General features: G+C 42.0%; 1 protein-coding gene across 1 annotated transcript in view; it reads right to left on the bottom strand.

Moving 5' to 3' along the window:
• Positions 1–3,045: 3,045 nt before the first annotated feature.
• The window catches only part of LOC120999291 (heme-binding protein 2-like), a 40,618-nt gene continuing 27,926 nt past the window's right edge, over positions 3,046–15,737 (bottom strand). The window contains exons 3-4 of the mRNA XM_040430163.1: positions 5,610–5,778; positions 3,046–3,471 (exon numbers count right to left, since the gene is read on the bottom strand). Of these exons, the coding sequence (XP_040286097.1) occupies positions 3,297–3,471; positions 5,610–5,778 (344 nt within the window). The 3' untranslated portion in view covers positions 3,046–3,296. The remainder of the gene's footprint in view (positions 3,472–5,609; positions 5,779–15,737) is intronic.

The raw sequence follows: 15,737 nt of genomic DNA on the forward strand, positions 1-15,737 counted from the left end.
TAAATATATCACATCATCAACCCCGTCCAATAAACACCATAAAAAATAAAAAACGGTGTAAAAAAATAAGCCATTTTTGTCACCTTACATCACAAAAAGTGCAACACCAAGCGATCAAAAAGGCTTATAACCCCCAAAATAGTACCAATCAAACCGTACCTCATCCCGCAAAAAATGAGCTCATATTTAAGACAATCGCCCAAAAAATAAATAAGCTATGGCTCTCAGACTATGGAGACACTAAAACATCATTTTTTTGGTTTCAGAAATGCTATTATTGTGTAAAACTTAAATAAATAAGAAAAAGTATACATATTAGGTATTGCCACATCCGTAACGATCTGCTCTATAAAACTGTCACATGACCCAACTCCTCAGATGAACGCTGTAAAAAAACAAAAAAACAAAAAACTGTTCCAAAACAGCCAATTTTTTGGCCACCTTGTCCCATAAAGTGTAATAATGAATGATCAAAAAATCCTATGTACCCAAAAATGGTACCAATAAAAACCTCAACTCTTTCTGCAAAAAATGAGCCCCTGCACAAGACGATCGGTAGAAAAATAAAAAACATGGCGTTCAGAAAACCAATCCAGCAAAATCTGCCTTCCAAAAACCATGCGGCGCTCCTTCCATTCTGCGCCCTGCCGTGCGCCCTTACATCAGTTTACGACCACATGTGGGGTGTTTCTGTAAACCGCAGAATCAGAGTAATAAATATTGAGTTTTGTTTGGCTGTTAACCCTTAATGTGTTAAAGAAAAAAAATGTAATAGAAAAATCTGCTAAAAAAGTGAAATTTATAAATTTCATCTCCATTTTCCTTTAATTCTTGTGGAACACCTAAAAGGTTAATAATGTTTGTAAAATTGGTTTTGAATACCTTGAGGGGTGTAGTTTCTACAATGGGGTCATTTATGGGGTTATCCACTATGTAGGCCCCACAAAGTGACTTCAGACCTGAACTAGTCCTTAAAAAGTGGGTTTTGGAAATTTTCTTAAAAATTTTAAGAATTGCTTCTAAACTTCTAAGCCTTCTAACGTCCTAAAAAAATAAAATAACATTTCCAAAATGATGCCAACATAAAGTAGACATATGGGGAATGTTATGTAATAAATATTTTATGAGGTATCACTTTCTGTTTTAGAAGCAGAGAAATTGAAATTTAGAAAATTGCTAATTTTTTAAATTTTGGGGTAAATTTGGGATTTTTTTAAAAAAAAGGAGATATATATTGACTCAAATTTATGACTGTCATGAAGTACAATGTGTCACGAGAAAACAATCTCAGAATGGCGTGGATAAGTAAAAGTGTTCCAAAGCTATTACTACTTAAAGTGACGCATGTCAGATTTGTAAATTTTGACCTGGACACTGGGGCATCAATGACCTTTGGTCATGAAAGGGTTAAGAAACTCCCTTCCAGTATAAAAGTGTTTTGTATTGCAGAACTAGCTACCTGCACCATTGCCAGCTCTATAATAGGACAGATCAAGCCGCTGCTTGAGGGCGCAGAGAAGGGCGGAAAAATATGTGTATGTGTATGTATATATATATATATATATATATATATATATATATATTTATATATATATATATATATATATATATATATATATATATATATATATATATATATATAATTAAATACAAAACTTGCTGACTTACCCCGCTCCAGCCTGCAGGTGTGCCGTGCGGCCCCGGCCCTCCCCTCCTCACAGAGCGGCACACAAGCTCAGCAGCACGGCATCGGCAACAGACTGTCACAGGCTCGGGGGGGGGGGGGGGGGGGGTGTGACTGCCGAGTGGCACTGCGGCGGGCAGCAGCAACTGGTGTAGGCTGGGAAGCGGAGGTCTGGAGGCGGAGCTGTTGGTGGTGAGTAACTGTGTGGACAAATGTCTGAGTAGTCTGTCTGTGTGGCCCGCAGGGAGAAAATGTATGTGGCGGGGGGGGGGGGGGGTGAAATGGACATGATGGGGGGGGGGAGAAATGTGACAACATGGATGGATTGGGGGGGGGGGGGAATGTGGCAACATGGATGGATTGGGGGAGAAATGTGAGGGCTGATGTGACATAGGTGATTTGACATGAGGGGGAGAAATGTAACATTGAGGCCTTGAGGTGGAAAAATGTGAAATGGGGGGGCGGATGGCTGACCTGGCGGGGCTGATCTGAGGCATTGGGGATCTGATCTGAGATCCGATTAACATTGGGGGTCTGATCTGAGGCGTAATGGAAAAATATATATTTTTTCTTATTATTCTCCTCTAAAACACAGGTGCGTCTTATGGGCCGGTATGTCTTATAGGGTGAAAAATCCTCCTCTCAAACCAGTGATTGTCTGAAGCAGAGTGAAGATACCAGGACCACACAGAGGAGAAGCCAGCTGATGCAGACGGGACTGGGACCAGGGCCAGATGAGCGTCGGGGCCCTGACCTGCACACAAGTGACAGCCCTTCACTCAGCTTTTCCTGACCAAATTTGCTAAAAATCTACCCAATTATACTGGGTCTAATTCTCTTCCTATACTTTTCTTATATTGTCCCTATCACACTACATTTGTGGCAGTGTCTCACAAAAAGCAATTACACAAACCACTAAACATCCTTTCAGGTCAAAAGCTGGGGGAAAGGGGGGGGCGCTAAATTGCCCATAACAACCATTCCAATACCACCTTTTTTGAAAGGAGCTCTGAAAAAATGAAAGGTGAAATCTGGTTTTCCTTTACACCAGTTTTGATAAATCTTCAGAATGCCCCTGATTGGCTGTCAGTGTGAGCCAATCTCTTTTGCACTTTTCTGTTAAGTTATAAAAGTAACATTATTACATGTTTTTGTACATGTCAGTATGTAGCTCAGTGCTTGTGCACTCCTTGAAGTACTTAGTTTGTATATGATGCTAACATTTCTAAGATCTCATAATAAAATATTTTAAAAACTAAAAATTAGAAAATAGTGGATTTGTTAATTTTTCAGAAATTAATCTGCATTGCATCAGTTTACAACAGATTCAATATAAACCAAGAAGAGCCACGTTATACAAATATATTTGAATGCAACAAAAAGTTACAAAAACAGCACTATTCATGATAACCTGCTACATACACAAGACAATGCTCAAGATTTACCAGAGGCATTTGTTAGAAACTTTTTGCAAGTTAGTGTTTGAGTACCATTTAACACCATGTCTTGTAAGATCTTCTAAGATGGTATAGGGATCACATTTAGGGGTATAGGGATCACATTTAGGGCTGAGGAGCAGAGGAACGATGAAATCCCCACGGGTGAGAGGACTTTACTTTGCCATGTACCACACTTCATTATGGCGGTTAAAAATTTGAAAAGGAGCTTCGTAGCCAGCATATATGAAGTATGTATCATCAAACTGCAGACCAAGGATCCTCAGGTTCTCTGCTAGGGCTTTAGCTTGCTCAGCATACATAGTGTTTAGGGCATATCCTCCAAAAGTCCTAAAAAGAATGGAAAGCTTACATGAATATCCAGAAGATATAAATATTTAGGCCCTTATTTAATATGCAGTCACTCCAGAATTCTGGCTTAAAAAAATAAAATAAAAAAAATTCAGCTTTTGCAACTATTTGCATTTTAACTTCACTCACTCCAGCTTTGAAATATGGTGAGGAAGGCATGTGGTTAGCCATATTAACCCCTTCATGCCCAGTGCCGTACATGTACGGCACGGGGAGGGTGTTTAAAGATAGTGCCCGCTCCTGCCAGCTGCTGATGCCATAGCCTCCCGCTTCTTTTAGCAGACACCCGCAGCTCATGTCCGCAACCGGTAATAATGCCAATCGTGGACATTTAACCCCCTCTAAGCGCGCTGAAACCGAAAGTGCGCACTTTCAGTTATGCTCCAGCTCCCCCATGTGGCGATTGGAGGAGTCAGGGCATGTATGCATCAGCCCCTGTCTTTATGAATGACAGGAGTCTGCTGCATAGTATTTCCTATGGAGCCCTTGCCTATAATAGGGCTCCATAGGAAAGTAGTAAAATCATCATAGATTCCAATGCAAGTGCATTGGAGTCTTTGATAATACTGTAGCAATCAGACGATTGCATGTTATAGTCACCCCACCCCTTTTCCAAAAAATAAATAAAATAAAAAGTCCGGATTCGTACTGACCTGTAGAATAAAAGTAACCGGTCAGTTTTATTGCACATCGAACTCCGTAAATCTGTGGTGGAATTGCTTTTTTTTTGCAATTTCACCCCATTTGGAATTTCTTGCTTTCCACTACATCATATGCAATATTAAATGGTGGCGTTGGAAAGTACAACTTGTCCCACAAAAAACAAGTCTGCATATGGCCATGTGAATAGAGAAAAAAAAAAAATAGAAAAATAATAATGAAAAGGGTTAAAGGGTTTCACTACACTTTAAAAAGTTGCAATCTCACTCAAGTAGGAGGACTGAGTAGGAAAACTGGAGTAGCTTTTCTAGACAAGAGTGTTGGGGTGCCTTTAGGCCTCTTTCACACAGGTGTCATGGTTTTGGCACGGATAAGATGCGGGTGCGTTTTCGGGAAAATGCGCAAATTTTTCGCGCGAGTGCAACACATTTTAATGCGTTTTTGCACGCGCGTGAGAAAAATCGGCATGTTTGGTACCCAAACCTGAACTTCTTCACAGAAGTTTGGGTTAGGTGTTGTGTAGATTGTATTATTTTCCCTTATAACATGGTTATAAGGGAAAATAGCATTCTTAGTACAGAATGCATAGTGCAATGGGACTGAAAGGGGTTAAAAAAATAAAATAATTTAACTCCCCTTAATCCACTTGTTCGCGCAGCCCGGCTTCTCTTGTCGTCATCTTTGCTGTGCAGTAGGAATAGGACCTTTGATGAAGTCACTGCGCTCACCACATGGCCCATCACCACGGAGATCATTGAAAATGCATCAGCTTTGGAACAACTTGCTTTGCATTTATCAAATTTTTGCACACCAACCTTTTTGTGTTGGCCATTAAGGTGTTGTGCCTAAAGAGGCTCTGTCAGCATAATCAGCCCCATTAATCCAGGCAAACTGAATGTGTCCCAACATGATGAGCCCTAGCTATAGGATACAGCTCTGTCCTCATCATGCTGATGTCTAGGCCTCAAAGGAAGGAAGGGGGGGGGGGGGGGGCGAAATTGCGGACATGTGAATGGGGCCTTAATAGGGTTGATCATTCCGACTGCCTCTTTAATGGCTTTGTGGGGAATGACAATTTAAAAGCAGAATATTGTCACTTTTTTTGGAGTTTACACTTACCTTTAGACAGCATTAGTAAATCCGCTCCACTGTTTGCAGAAAAAGGGGACAAAAATGCAGCAAAGAAACAGCTGAAAGTTATTTTGACATTTTAGTACGAAAAAAAGCGCCAGATAATTCATGAAGAGGCCCTTATGCAGCATGTTACCTGTCAAGTTCAGCCTTTAGTGAGGTCTGAGAAATCAGCCCAGTCACTCAGTAGTTCGATATGCCCATATAAACGTTACTTTTTAGGCATAATCAGGTTGTCATGTAATGTCTAAGCCATAGTTAGATATTTTCCCACATATCACTTATAACACAAAAGTGGACCATGATCTCAACTGGTAATCACTTACTTGACATATACAGAAGCTGAAGGAAGTGGCTCCAGGTAAACCTCAGGGTCTCTAGGTTTTGCAGGATACTTCACTTCATGTGGCACAAAGAAAGACATGGTCGCATTCTCAGTGGGTGGTTTTAATGGCACGTATACCATCACAGGTACTGTCATACTCATCTTCAGCCCTATAAAAAAAAGGCAAGACTGGAAAATGAGAACTTTTACAGATACGGGATAATAGAACATCTTGCCGCCACATTGTCTACAGTATCCAAAACTCCTCACTGGATAACCAAATCTCATAAAGTACATTTATGGAGTCATTTATCAATTGTGTACAGTAGAACTGGCTTAGTTGCTCATAGCAACCAGATTCAACCTCTTATTTTCCGAAGAGCTGTGACAGAAATGGCCAAGACTGATGCAAAATGTGCATAACAGATGCTTAAAAATATAAGACCAGTTTGTCGTTTCCTGTTCTGATTTGAATTGTGAACCCAGCCTTAGTTGTCCATGGCAACCATATTCCACCTTTAAATTTTCTTATTAATGTTACAAGGAAAAATATATCAGTTGGTGCATAAAATTTAATCAATTTGAGGATACAGTAGTAATTACACTGGTCATCCGGTTGTTACAAATAGCAGTTTAAAGTTACAAGGCAAAAAAGGTATTGGGAGGCAAGTTTGAGGGAGCACTTCATTTTCTAAAAAGGAGCACACACAAAAAAAAAGAAAAAAAAGAAAAAAAAAAAGAAAGTTTAACCCCACCCCTAGTCACCAGTGCATTTTAACGGAAACCAAGATAAATGGTAGAACGTAGAAAATTAAATAAATAAAAGGAATAGAATAGGGTGGGAAATATGTGTCATGGAGACTTCCAGGAAACCCAATTACCGGTGAGTGCAATGCTCATTTCCCCAGTCATCTCCATGACAGCACATCCTGAGAACTAACAAAGTGAAATAAAACTTAGGGAGGAACCACAGCACCAAGGACCTTGCGTCCAAAAGCCATGTCCTCATTGGCGAAAACGTCAAGCCTATAATGCAGGGATCAGCAACCTCTGGCAGTCCAGCTGTTGTGAAACGACAACTCCCAGAATCCTCCTGTTGCTTCTGTCAGAGCATGCAAACTCAGAGCATGCAAACTTGGCTGTTCTTGTAACTCAGACAGAAGCGACAGGAGGATTCTGGGAGTTGTCGTTTCACAACAGCTGGAGTGCCGAAGGTTGCGGATACCTGCTATAATGTTTAGTGAAGGTATGAGCCCTCTTCCAAGTGGCCGCCCTGCTTGTTTGTTCTAAAGAGCCAGAGGCCCTTTCAGCCCATGAGGTAGACACTATGCTCACTGAATGGGCTCTAAGAGAAAGAGGGGGTTCTTAACCAGTCACTTTATAGGCCTCAGTAATAGCATTCCTTATCCAGCGGGATGTGGAGCTCTTTGCCGCTTTTCTATCCCTATTAGGACCGAAGAACTGAACAAAAATTTGTCTATCCTCCATTCATCTAAATACTGAACGGCCCTTCTCACATCCAGATTATGGAATTTAACTTCTTGTTCATTTCTGGGATTGGCAGAATGAGGGAATGACAATATCTTGGGAACTGTGGAAGGTAGATACTACCTTTAAAAAAGGACATTGGGGTCTAGTTTAAATATTAGTTTATCCTCAGACTCTTTAAGGGCTTGTGGATGAACAGAGCCTGTAACTCATAATCTAGCAGAGGATATTGCTACCAAATTTATTTATTTTTTATTTTTATTTTTAAGTGTAAGCCACTTGATAGACAGTGAATCTATAAGTTCGAATGGGGAATCTGACAAGCCTAAACTGTATTCAGGTCCCACGGAGCTGCCATATTTTTAAATTCTAGGCTTCATCCCATCTGCAGCTTTTAAGAACCTAGATATAGAGGGCACCCAGAGCAGACACCTAATTCCTTAGTGTGTTTGGGGAGAGAACCATATCCAAATCCATCCTGAAGAAAAATCAAGAATGAGAGGGATACTGTGAGAAGACTGGTTAAATGTGTCGCCACTCCAGGAGGCGAATTTCTTCCAACTTTTAAGATATGCCTTAGAGGTATTGGACTTCCTACTAAGCATTAGGGTGCCCACAACTCTCCAAGATAGACCCATAGGAGGATGGACTGCTCAGTAACCAAGATGACAGCTTGAGTAGCCTGGGGTTCAGATGATTGGACCCTGCGTTAGAAGGTCCTCTTTTGGAGAGAACAGAATATGATCCTCCGAACCAGCCTCTTCTGGGCCAAAAGGGGACCACCAGGATTAGGGTACATTTCTTGGTCTAGAACTTCTGCATGGCCCTTGGAATCAGGATTGGGGAAAAAAAAAAAAAACCCACACACCACACAAACTATATCCGATGTCCAACCCTGGGTGAAGGAGTTTACTGCCATGCAGGTATCGCTTGGGTTGAGGAAACTTGGTTTCTTTGAGGCGAACAGATTTAGACTTGGATTGCCCCAATGTTCCTGGATCACCTGAATGGTCTTTGTCAAACAGCCTTTCACCTGGATCTAGTCTGTCGACTCAGGAATTCTACCCTCAATTTGAGGGAGCGTTAGTTTGAGGTGCACCGCTGAAAAGGGACTTTTGAGGGAAGGGAATTTGAGGGAATTCTTCTCCGGCCAGGAAAATAAAAATATATAAAAAACAGCTTGAGAGGTCTTAAAGATGTCAGTGCCTCATTCCTCCCTGATGCTGGATGAAAGCCACCGCTGTGGAATTGTCCAAGTGGACTAGCACATGACGATTCCTTGCCTGAGCTGGTGTCGCTTTGAGACCTTCTCATATTGCTCGAAGTTCCCTACAATTGGACGACATCCTCCTCTGAGGTTCGGACCAAGTCTCTTGGAAGGAATCCATGGCTGCAAGGGCACCCCATCCCCAGGAACTGACGTCCATCATCAATGGAAAAAACACTTTCCTGACTCCAGAATACCCCGGTATACAGATTGTCTGAGCCACCATTGTAAAGCGATCCTTGCTTCTGTTTAGAGACATCTTCTGGTCCAGGGTGGACTGAGGCCTGTTCCATTTTCTTGAGGTTGAGGTCCTGCAAAGGTGTCATGTGGTATTTACCCCAGGCAACCACGGGAATGCAGGATGAGAGGCGTTCTAGAATCTTCTTGCCCTCTGAGCAAGTGGGTTTCTTTAGGAATTGCTGGATTCTGAGTTTTAGATCCTGATTCTTTAGGGGAGGCGAAAAGGATTTCTGGAGAATTTCTAGAAGAATGCCCAGGAGGTTGGATTTTTCCTAATTGACTATCCAGCCCAGGGACTGAAGATGGAAAAGAAGATCAGTATTTTCGGCTATGAACAAAAGATTGTCCCAATACGGAACTACCAGTATCCCTTTCTGACTTCAGTAGGCCACTACCTTCGCCATGATCTTGAAGATGTGGGGCAGAAGAGATTCCAAAAGGAAGGCAGTTAAATTGATAATGATAAATCCTTCCTTCCAACTGTACTGCAAATCTTAGGTATTTTCTGGATTGGGATGGGAAAATATGCATTCTTGAGATCCATTGTGGACATCATAGCTCCTGTCTTTATCAGCTTTACTGCAGACCTAAGGCCCCTTTCACACGGGCGAGTATTCCGCGCGGATGCAATGCGTGAGTTGAACGCATTGCACCCGCACTGAATACCGACCCATTCATTTCTATGGGGCTGTTCACATGAGCAGTGATTTTCACGCATCACTTGTGCGTTGCGTGAAAATTGCAGCATGCTCTATATTCTGCGTTTTTCACGCAACGCAGGCCCCATAGAAGTGAATGGGGTTGCGTGAAAATCGCAAGCATCTGCAAGCAAGTACGGATGCAGTGCGATTTTCACGCATGGTTGCTAGGAGACGATCGGGATTGAGACCCGATCATTATTTTCCCTTATAACATGGTTATAAAGGGAAAATAGCATTCTGAATATGGAATGCTTAGTAAAATAGCGCTGGAGGGGTTAAAAAAAATAATAATTTAACTCACCTTAGTTCACTTGATTGCGATGCCTGGCATCTCCTTCTGTCTCCTTTACTGAACAGGACCTGTGGTCAGCATTCATTATAGGTCAAGGACCTGTTGTGACGTCACTCCGGTCATCACATGATCCATCACATGATCTTTTACCATGGTGATGGATCATGTGATGACCGGAGTGACGTCACCACAGGTCCTTGACCTGTAATGAATGCTGACCAGAGGTCCTGTTCAGTAAAGGAGACAGAAGGAGATGCCGGGCATCGCAATCAAGTGGACTAAGGCGAGTTAAATTATTATTATTTTTTATCCCTCCAGCGATTTTTTACTAAGCATTCCTTATTTAGAATGCTATTTTCCCTTATAGCATAGTTATAAAAGGGAAAATAATAGCAATCTACAGAACACCTAACCCAAGCCCGAACTTCTGTGAAGAAGTTCGGGTTTGGGTACCAAACATGATTTTTCTCACGCGATTGCAAAACGCATTACAATGTTTTGCACTCGCGTGGAAAAATCGCGGGTGTTCCCGTACGCACCCGCACATTTTCCCGCAACGCCCATGTGAAAGAGGCCTTACTTTTTCATCTTGAATCTGTGATAGGTGAAATATTTGTTTAGGGACTTCAGATTTATTATAGTTATGAATCTGCTGTTTGTTTCCGTGCTAGAAATGGGGGAATAGTGACCACTTCCCATTTCCCTGCTGGGAACACATTGTCGGCATAGGAGAACTAATTATGCCTAGGAGCAATAAAAAGGGCATTTTCTATACAGTTGCGTTCAAAATAGCAGGGAGTTTAAAAATTAAAATAAGAGTGAATAAAGCTCAAAATCCTTCTAAAAGCTTTTTATTTCCATACAGACAAATGCATTAGGAACACTACACATTCTATTCCAAATAGAAACATGAATATATCAAATTTTTGTTCCTCTAAAAAAAAAAAATTGAAAAGTGAATATTAGACTTAAATAGTGTTTGTATTCATTACAAACTCAAACATTCACTATATAAACTGAAAACTGTTTAAAAGATTTTGCTTTCCTTTGAATCACTTAAATATTTAGTTGTATAGCCACTGTTTCTGCGAACTGCTGTCCATCTGTGTTGTATGTAGTCAACCAACTTCTGGTATTCCAGCCCAGGATGATTGGACTACATTCCACAGCTCTTCTATTTCTTGGTTTTGCCTCAAACTGCATTTTTGATGTCACCCTACAAGTTTTCTATTGGATTAAGGTCCAGGGCATTGGGGATCCAAGGGGGGGAAAGGTAGGAGGAGAAATGGGAATTGCCCGCCCCCCCCGAGAATATAGTTTAGCGCTCTTTTCTATTAATCTGATCTTAACAGTGTGGGGCAGGGGAGAGGTGTCTCCCTTGCCCATTCCTCTGATAGGCTACAGGCCTAGTGCCTGTAGCCTATCAGAGGCCGCAATTAGGTCATCATAAAGCCTTAGCCGTACAGAACGGGACACAGGCCAGAAGACGCCTGCATCGCAGTGTCATGGAGGCAAGTATAAAAGGGTTTAATTATTTTTAGTGCAGTATGGCAAGAAGGGGGGTGGGGCCCCATTTACTGGCACATTATGGGGGGGGGGGGGGGCACTATAGAGGCATTTAATACTGTCACCCATTTTGGTGCCACTATGGGAAGGGGGAATAGAAGCATTAGGGGCGCAGTCTACAGGGAGTGCAGAATTATTAGGCAAGTTGTATTTTTGAGAATTTTATTATTGAACAACCAATGTTCTCAATGAACCCCAAAAACTCATTAATATCAAAGCTGAATATTTTTGGAAGTAGTTTTTAGTTTTAGCTATTTTAGGGGGATATCTGTGTGTGCAGGTGACTATTACTGTGCATAATTATTAGGCAACTTAACAAAAAACAAATATATACCCATTTCAATTATTTATTTTTACCAGTGAAACCAATATAACATCTCAACATTCACAAATATACATTTCTGACATTCAAAAACAAAACAAAAATCAGTGACCAATATAGCCACCTTTCTTTGCAAGGACACTCAAAAGCCTGCCATCCATGGATTCTGTCAGTGTTTTGATCTGTTCACCATCAACATTGCGTGCAGCAGCAACCACAGCCTCCCAGACACTGTTCAGAGAGGTGTACTGTTTTCCCTCCTTGTAAATCTCACATTTGATGATGGACCACAGGTTCTCAATGGGGTTCAGATCAGGTGAACAAGGAGGCCATGTCATTAGATTTTCTTCTTTTATACCCTTTCTTGCCAGCCACGCTGTGGAGTACTTGGACGCGTGTGATGGAGCATTGTCCTGCATGAAAATCATGTTTTTCTTGAAGGATGCAGACTTCTTCCTGTACCACTGCTTGAAGAAGGTGTCTTCCAGAAACTGGCAGTAGGACTGGGAGTTGAGCTTGACTCCATCCTCAACCCGAAAAGGCCCCACAAGCTCAACTTTGATGATACCAGCCCAAACCAGTACTTCACCTCCACCTTGCTGGCGTCTGAGTCGGACTGGAGCTCTCTGCCCTTTACCAATCCAGCCATGGGCCCATCCATCTGGCCCATCAAGACTCACTCTCATTTCATCAGTCCATAAAACCTTAGAAAAATCAGTCTTGCGATATTTCTTGGCCCAGTCTTGACGTTTCAGCTTGTGTGTCTTGTTCAGTGGTGGTCGTCTTTCAGCCTCTTACCTTGGCCATGTCTCTGAGTATTGCACACCTTGTGCTTTTGGGCACTCCAGTGATGTTGCAGCTCTGAAATATGGCCAAACTGGTGGCAAGTGGCATCTTGGCAGCTGCACGCTTGACTTTTCTCAGTTCATGGGCAGTTATTTTGCGCCTTGGTTTTTCCACACGCTTCTTGCGACCCTGTTGACTATTTTGAATGAAACGCTTGATTGTTCGATGATCACGCTTCAGAAGCTTTGCAATTTTAAGAGTGCTGCATCCCTCTGCAAGATATCTCACTATTTTTGACTTTTCTGAGCCTGTCAAGTCCTTCTTTTGACCCATTTTGCCAAAGGAAAGGAAGTTGCCTAATAATTATGCACACCTGATATAGGGTGTTGATGTCATTAGACCACCCCTTCTCATTACAGAGATGCACATCACCTAATATGCTTAATTGGTAGTAGGCTTTCGAGCCTATACAGCTTGGAGTAAGACAATATGCATAAAGAGGATGATGTGGTCAAAATACTCATTTGCCTAATAATTCTGCACGCAGTGTATAGGGGCATTTTATACTGCCACATTATGAAGGGCATCTTCTGGGGGCACTATATAGGAGTATTTTATACTGGCACAAATTATAGGGGCACTGTACAGGTCATTGGATCACATGAGTGCACTCTGGAGGTATTTTTTTTTACTGCCCCACAGAGCATTTTTTGTACTTGCGCACATTATAAGGGGGCTTTATTACAACTGGCGACTATGGGAGCATTACTTCTGGGACACAATTACTGCTGGGGCACTGTAGGAGCACTATTACTACTAATTGCACTGGCACAGAATTACTTCCATTGTTGGGATTTTGGGGAGCACTTACTGTGGGGCACCCTTGCACAGTATCAGCACAGTTATTTTTGATGGACATTATGGTTACACTATTTGCTGGGTGCAGTTATTTTTTTAGAGCATTGTGTTCCAATAATTATTGAAAGGGCACTAGCTGTGTAACTAGTATTTTCAGGGGGTTTCTGTTTCTACAGTATAGTTTTGGGGGCACAGCATCTCAGTATTGGGGGTGCATGGTGGGATGTTGAGAAGGTGGGAGGAAATGTAGGAAACTAAGATGTCTAACTCTGCAGAGATGATAGCTGAAAGAAATGGTCGTCTAGTCTGAATGGAGAAGATGAAGAAAGAACATCTACATCAAAAGAGACGTCACTGGATGTGAGGTATGGGTGCGATATATGGGTGGGGACACAGGGTCCCCATAATCTCCTATTGCCCAGGAAAGTGCCCCTCCCGAGACCAGGCTCTGTATCTGCCACTGATCCAGGGATTGGGCTGGCCACTCCATAACCTCAATCTTGTTGGTCTGGAACCAAGATGTTGCACGTTTACTAGCATGTTTGGGGTCGTTGTCTTGTTGGAACACCCATTTCAAGGGCATTTCCTCTTCAGCATAAGGCAGCATGACCTCGGCAAGTATTCTGATGTATTCAAACTGATCCATGATCCCTGGTATGCGATAAATAGGCCCAACACCGTAGTATGAGAAACATCCCCATATCATGATGCTTGAGCCACCGTGCTTCACTGTCTTCAGTGTACTGTGCCTTGAATTCAGTGTTTGGGAGGGGGGGGCGGGTCGTCTGACAAACTGTCTCCGGCCACTAGACCCAAATAGAACCATCTTACTTTCAGTCCACAAAATGTTGCGCCATCTCTTTAGAAAAGTCAATGTGCTCTTGTCAAATTGTAACCTCTTCAGCACAGGTCTTTAACAGTGGGACTTTGCAGAGGCTTCTTGCAGCTAGCTTGGCTTTACATAGGAGTCTTCTAATTGTAACAGTACTCACAGGTAACTTTAGACCTTCTGTGATCTTCCTAGAGCTGATTGTTGGCTGAGTTTGGCTATTCTTCTATCCAGGCGAATGGTAGTTTTTCGCTTTTACGCATCTTTCAGGTTTGCCATTTTAAAGCATTTGCGATCATTTTAGCTGAGCAGCCTATCATTTTCTGCAATTCTTTATATCTTTTCCCCTCTCCAATCAACTTTTTAATTAAGGTACACTGTTCTTCTGAACAAATGTCTGGAACGACCCATTCCTCAGAATTTGAGAGAAATGCACTGTAACCAGCATGTACAACATTTGGTGCCTTCCATCCTTAAATAAGGGCAATAATTGCCACCTGTTTTTCAAAAAATGAATGACCTCACTCATTAAACTCCACACTGCTATTATTTTGAACATGCCCCTTTTAATTACACAGTCAGCAGCATGCATGTCATGACTGTTGGATTTCTATTACTCTACTACACCCGCTAGTAAGTTTGCCATGTAGAAATATCATTTCTACCAAAAACAGTGGTTGATCAGGTTAGTGATGTCTGACTGCTATTATTTTGAACACAACTGTAAGGGAAGCTGGGTTAAGGCGAATTTCTGTGGGGTAATGGATTCCAACTCTATTGCATAACCTTCTCTTATAATACTTGCGATATAAGGATCTGCAATTACTTGCTCCCAGGTATCTATGAAGGAGCCGAGTCTTCCCCCAAACCCCCATGGAGTCATTGGTTGGAGGAGGAAGGTTCTCCCTTATTGGGATTAAAAAGGAAATTCCTTCCCTTTTGCATAGCTCTACCTCAGATTTTCCCCTATCCAACTTGATATCTTAATGCGATTGTCTATTCCGAAAAAACTGCCTCTAGATCCATCTTCAGGAAAGTCTCTTTACGATCGGTGGCATTCTCCAAGATCTTATCATGGTCGGGACCGAAGATATATTGGCCATGGAATGGAAGAGAAATTAGTTCTTAGATATCATATTCCCAGACCAGGCTTTCAACCATAGGACTCTGAATTAGATAGTACAGCCATACGAGCAGATAGACTCCTCCACTGAGTCCATAAGGTTGCCAGAAAGCTAGTGACCATTTTTAGCAGGGGAAGGCTGTCCAAGATCTGCTCCCTTGGGGTTTTATTAATCAAGTGGAGCTCCAGTTGCTCCAACCAGACTTGAGGTACGAGCCACACATGTTGCAGCTACTCTGGGTTAAAAAAATAAAAATTGCCATGGCTTCCCATGTTTTAAAGGAGGCCTTCCTGTGCATAGGGTCCTTTAATTGCGCAGCATCCTCAAAAGGAAGAACTGTGCGTTTTGCAACTTTGGCTACAGGAGTCTAAAACCCTAGGGATAGAATCCCAGTCTTTTCACTCTACATTATCAAAAGGGATACCATCTTAAAGCCACGGGCTATGAAAAAAACCTTTAAAAAAAAAGGTTTTTCCCACTTAGTTCTAGTTTCTGTATGTTATCCGGTATCAGATACACAGATCTATGCTTCTCCCCAGACCCCAAAAAATCTCTTCCCGATTAGATCAGAATGGAGGTTCCAAGAAGCCCAGATCATGGCCCTTATAGCTTTAGTTAATTTCTCTATGTCATCAGGGTTAAACAGAAATCTCTTA

The sequence above is a fragment of the Bufo bufo genome, chromosome 4 (genome assembly GCF_905171765.1).
Source record: "Bufo bufo chromosome 4, aBufBuf1.1, whole genome shotgun sequence".
Taxonomy (NCBI): Eukaryota; Metazoa; Chordata; class Amphibia; order Anura; family Bufonidae; genus Bufo; species Bufo bufo.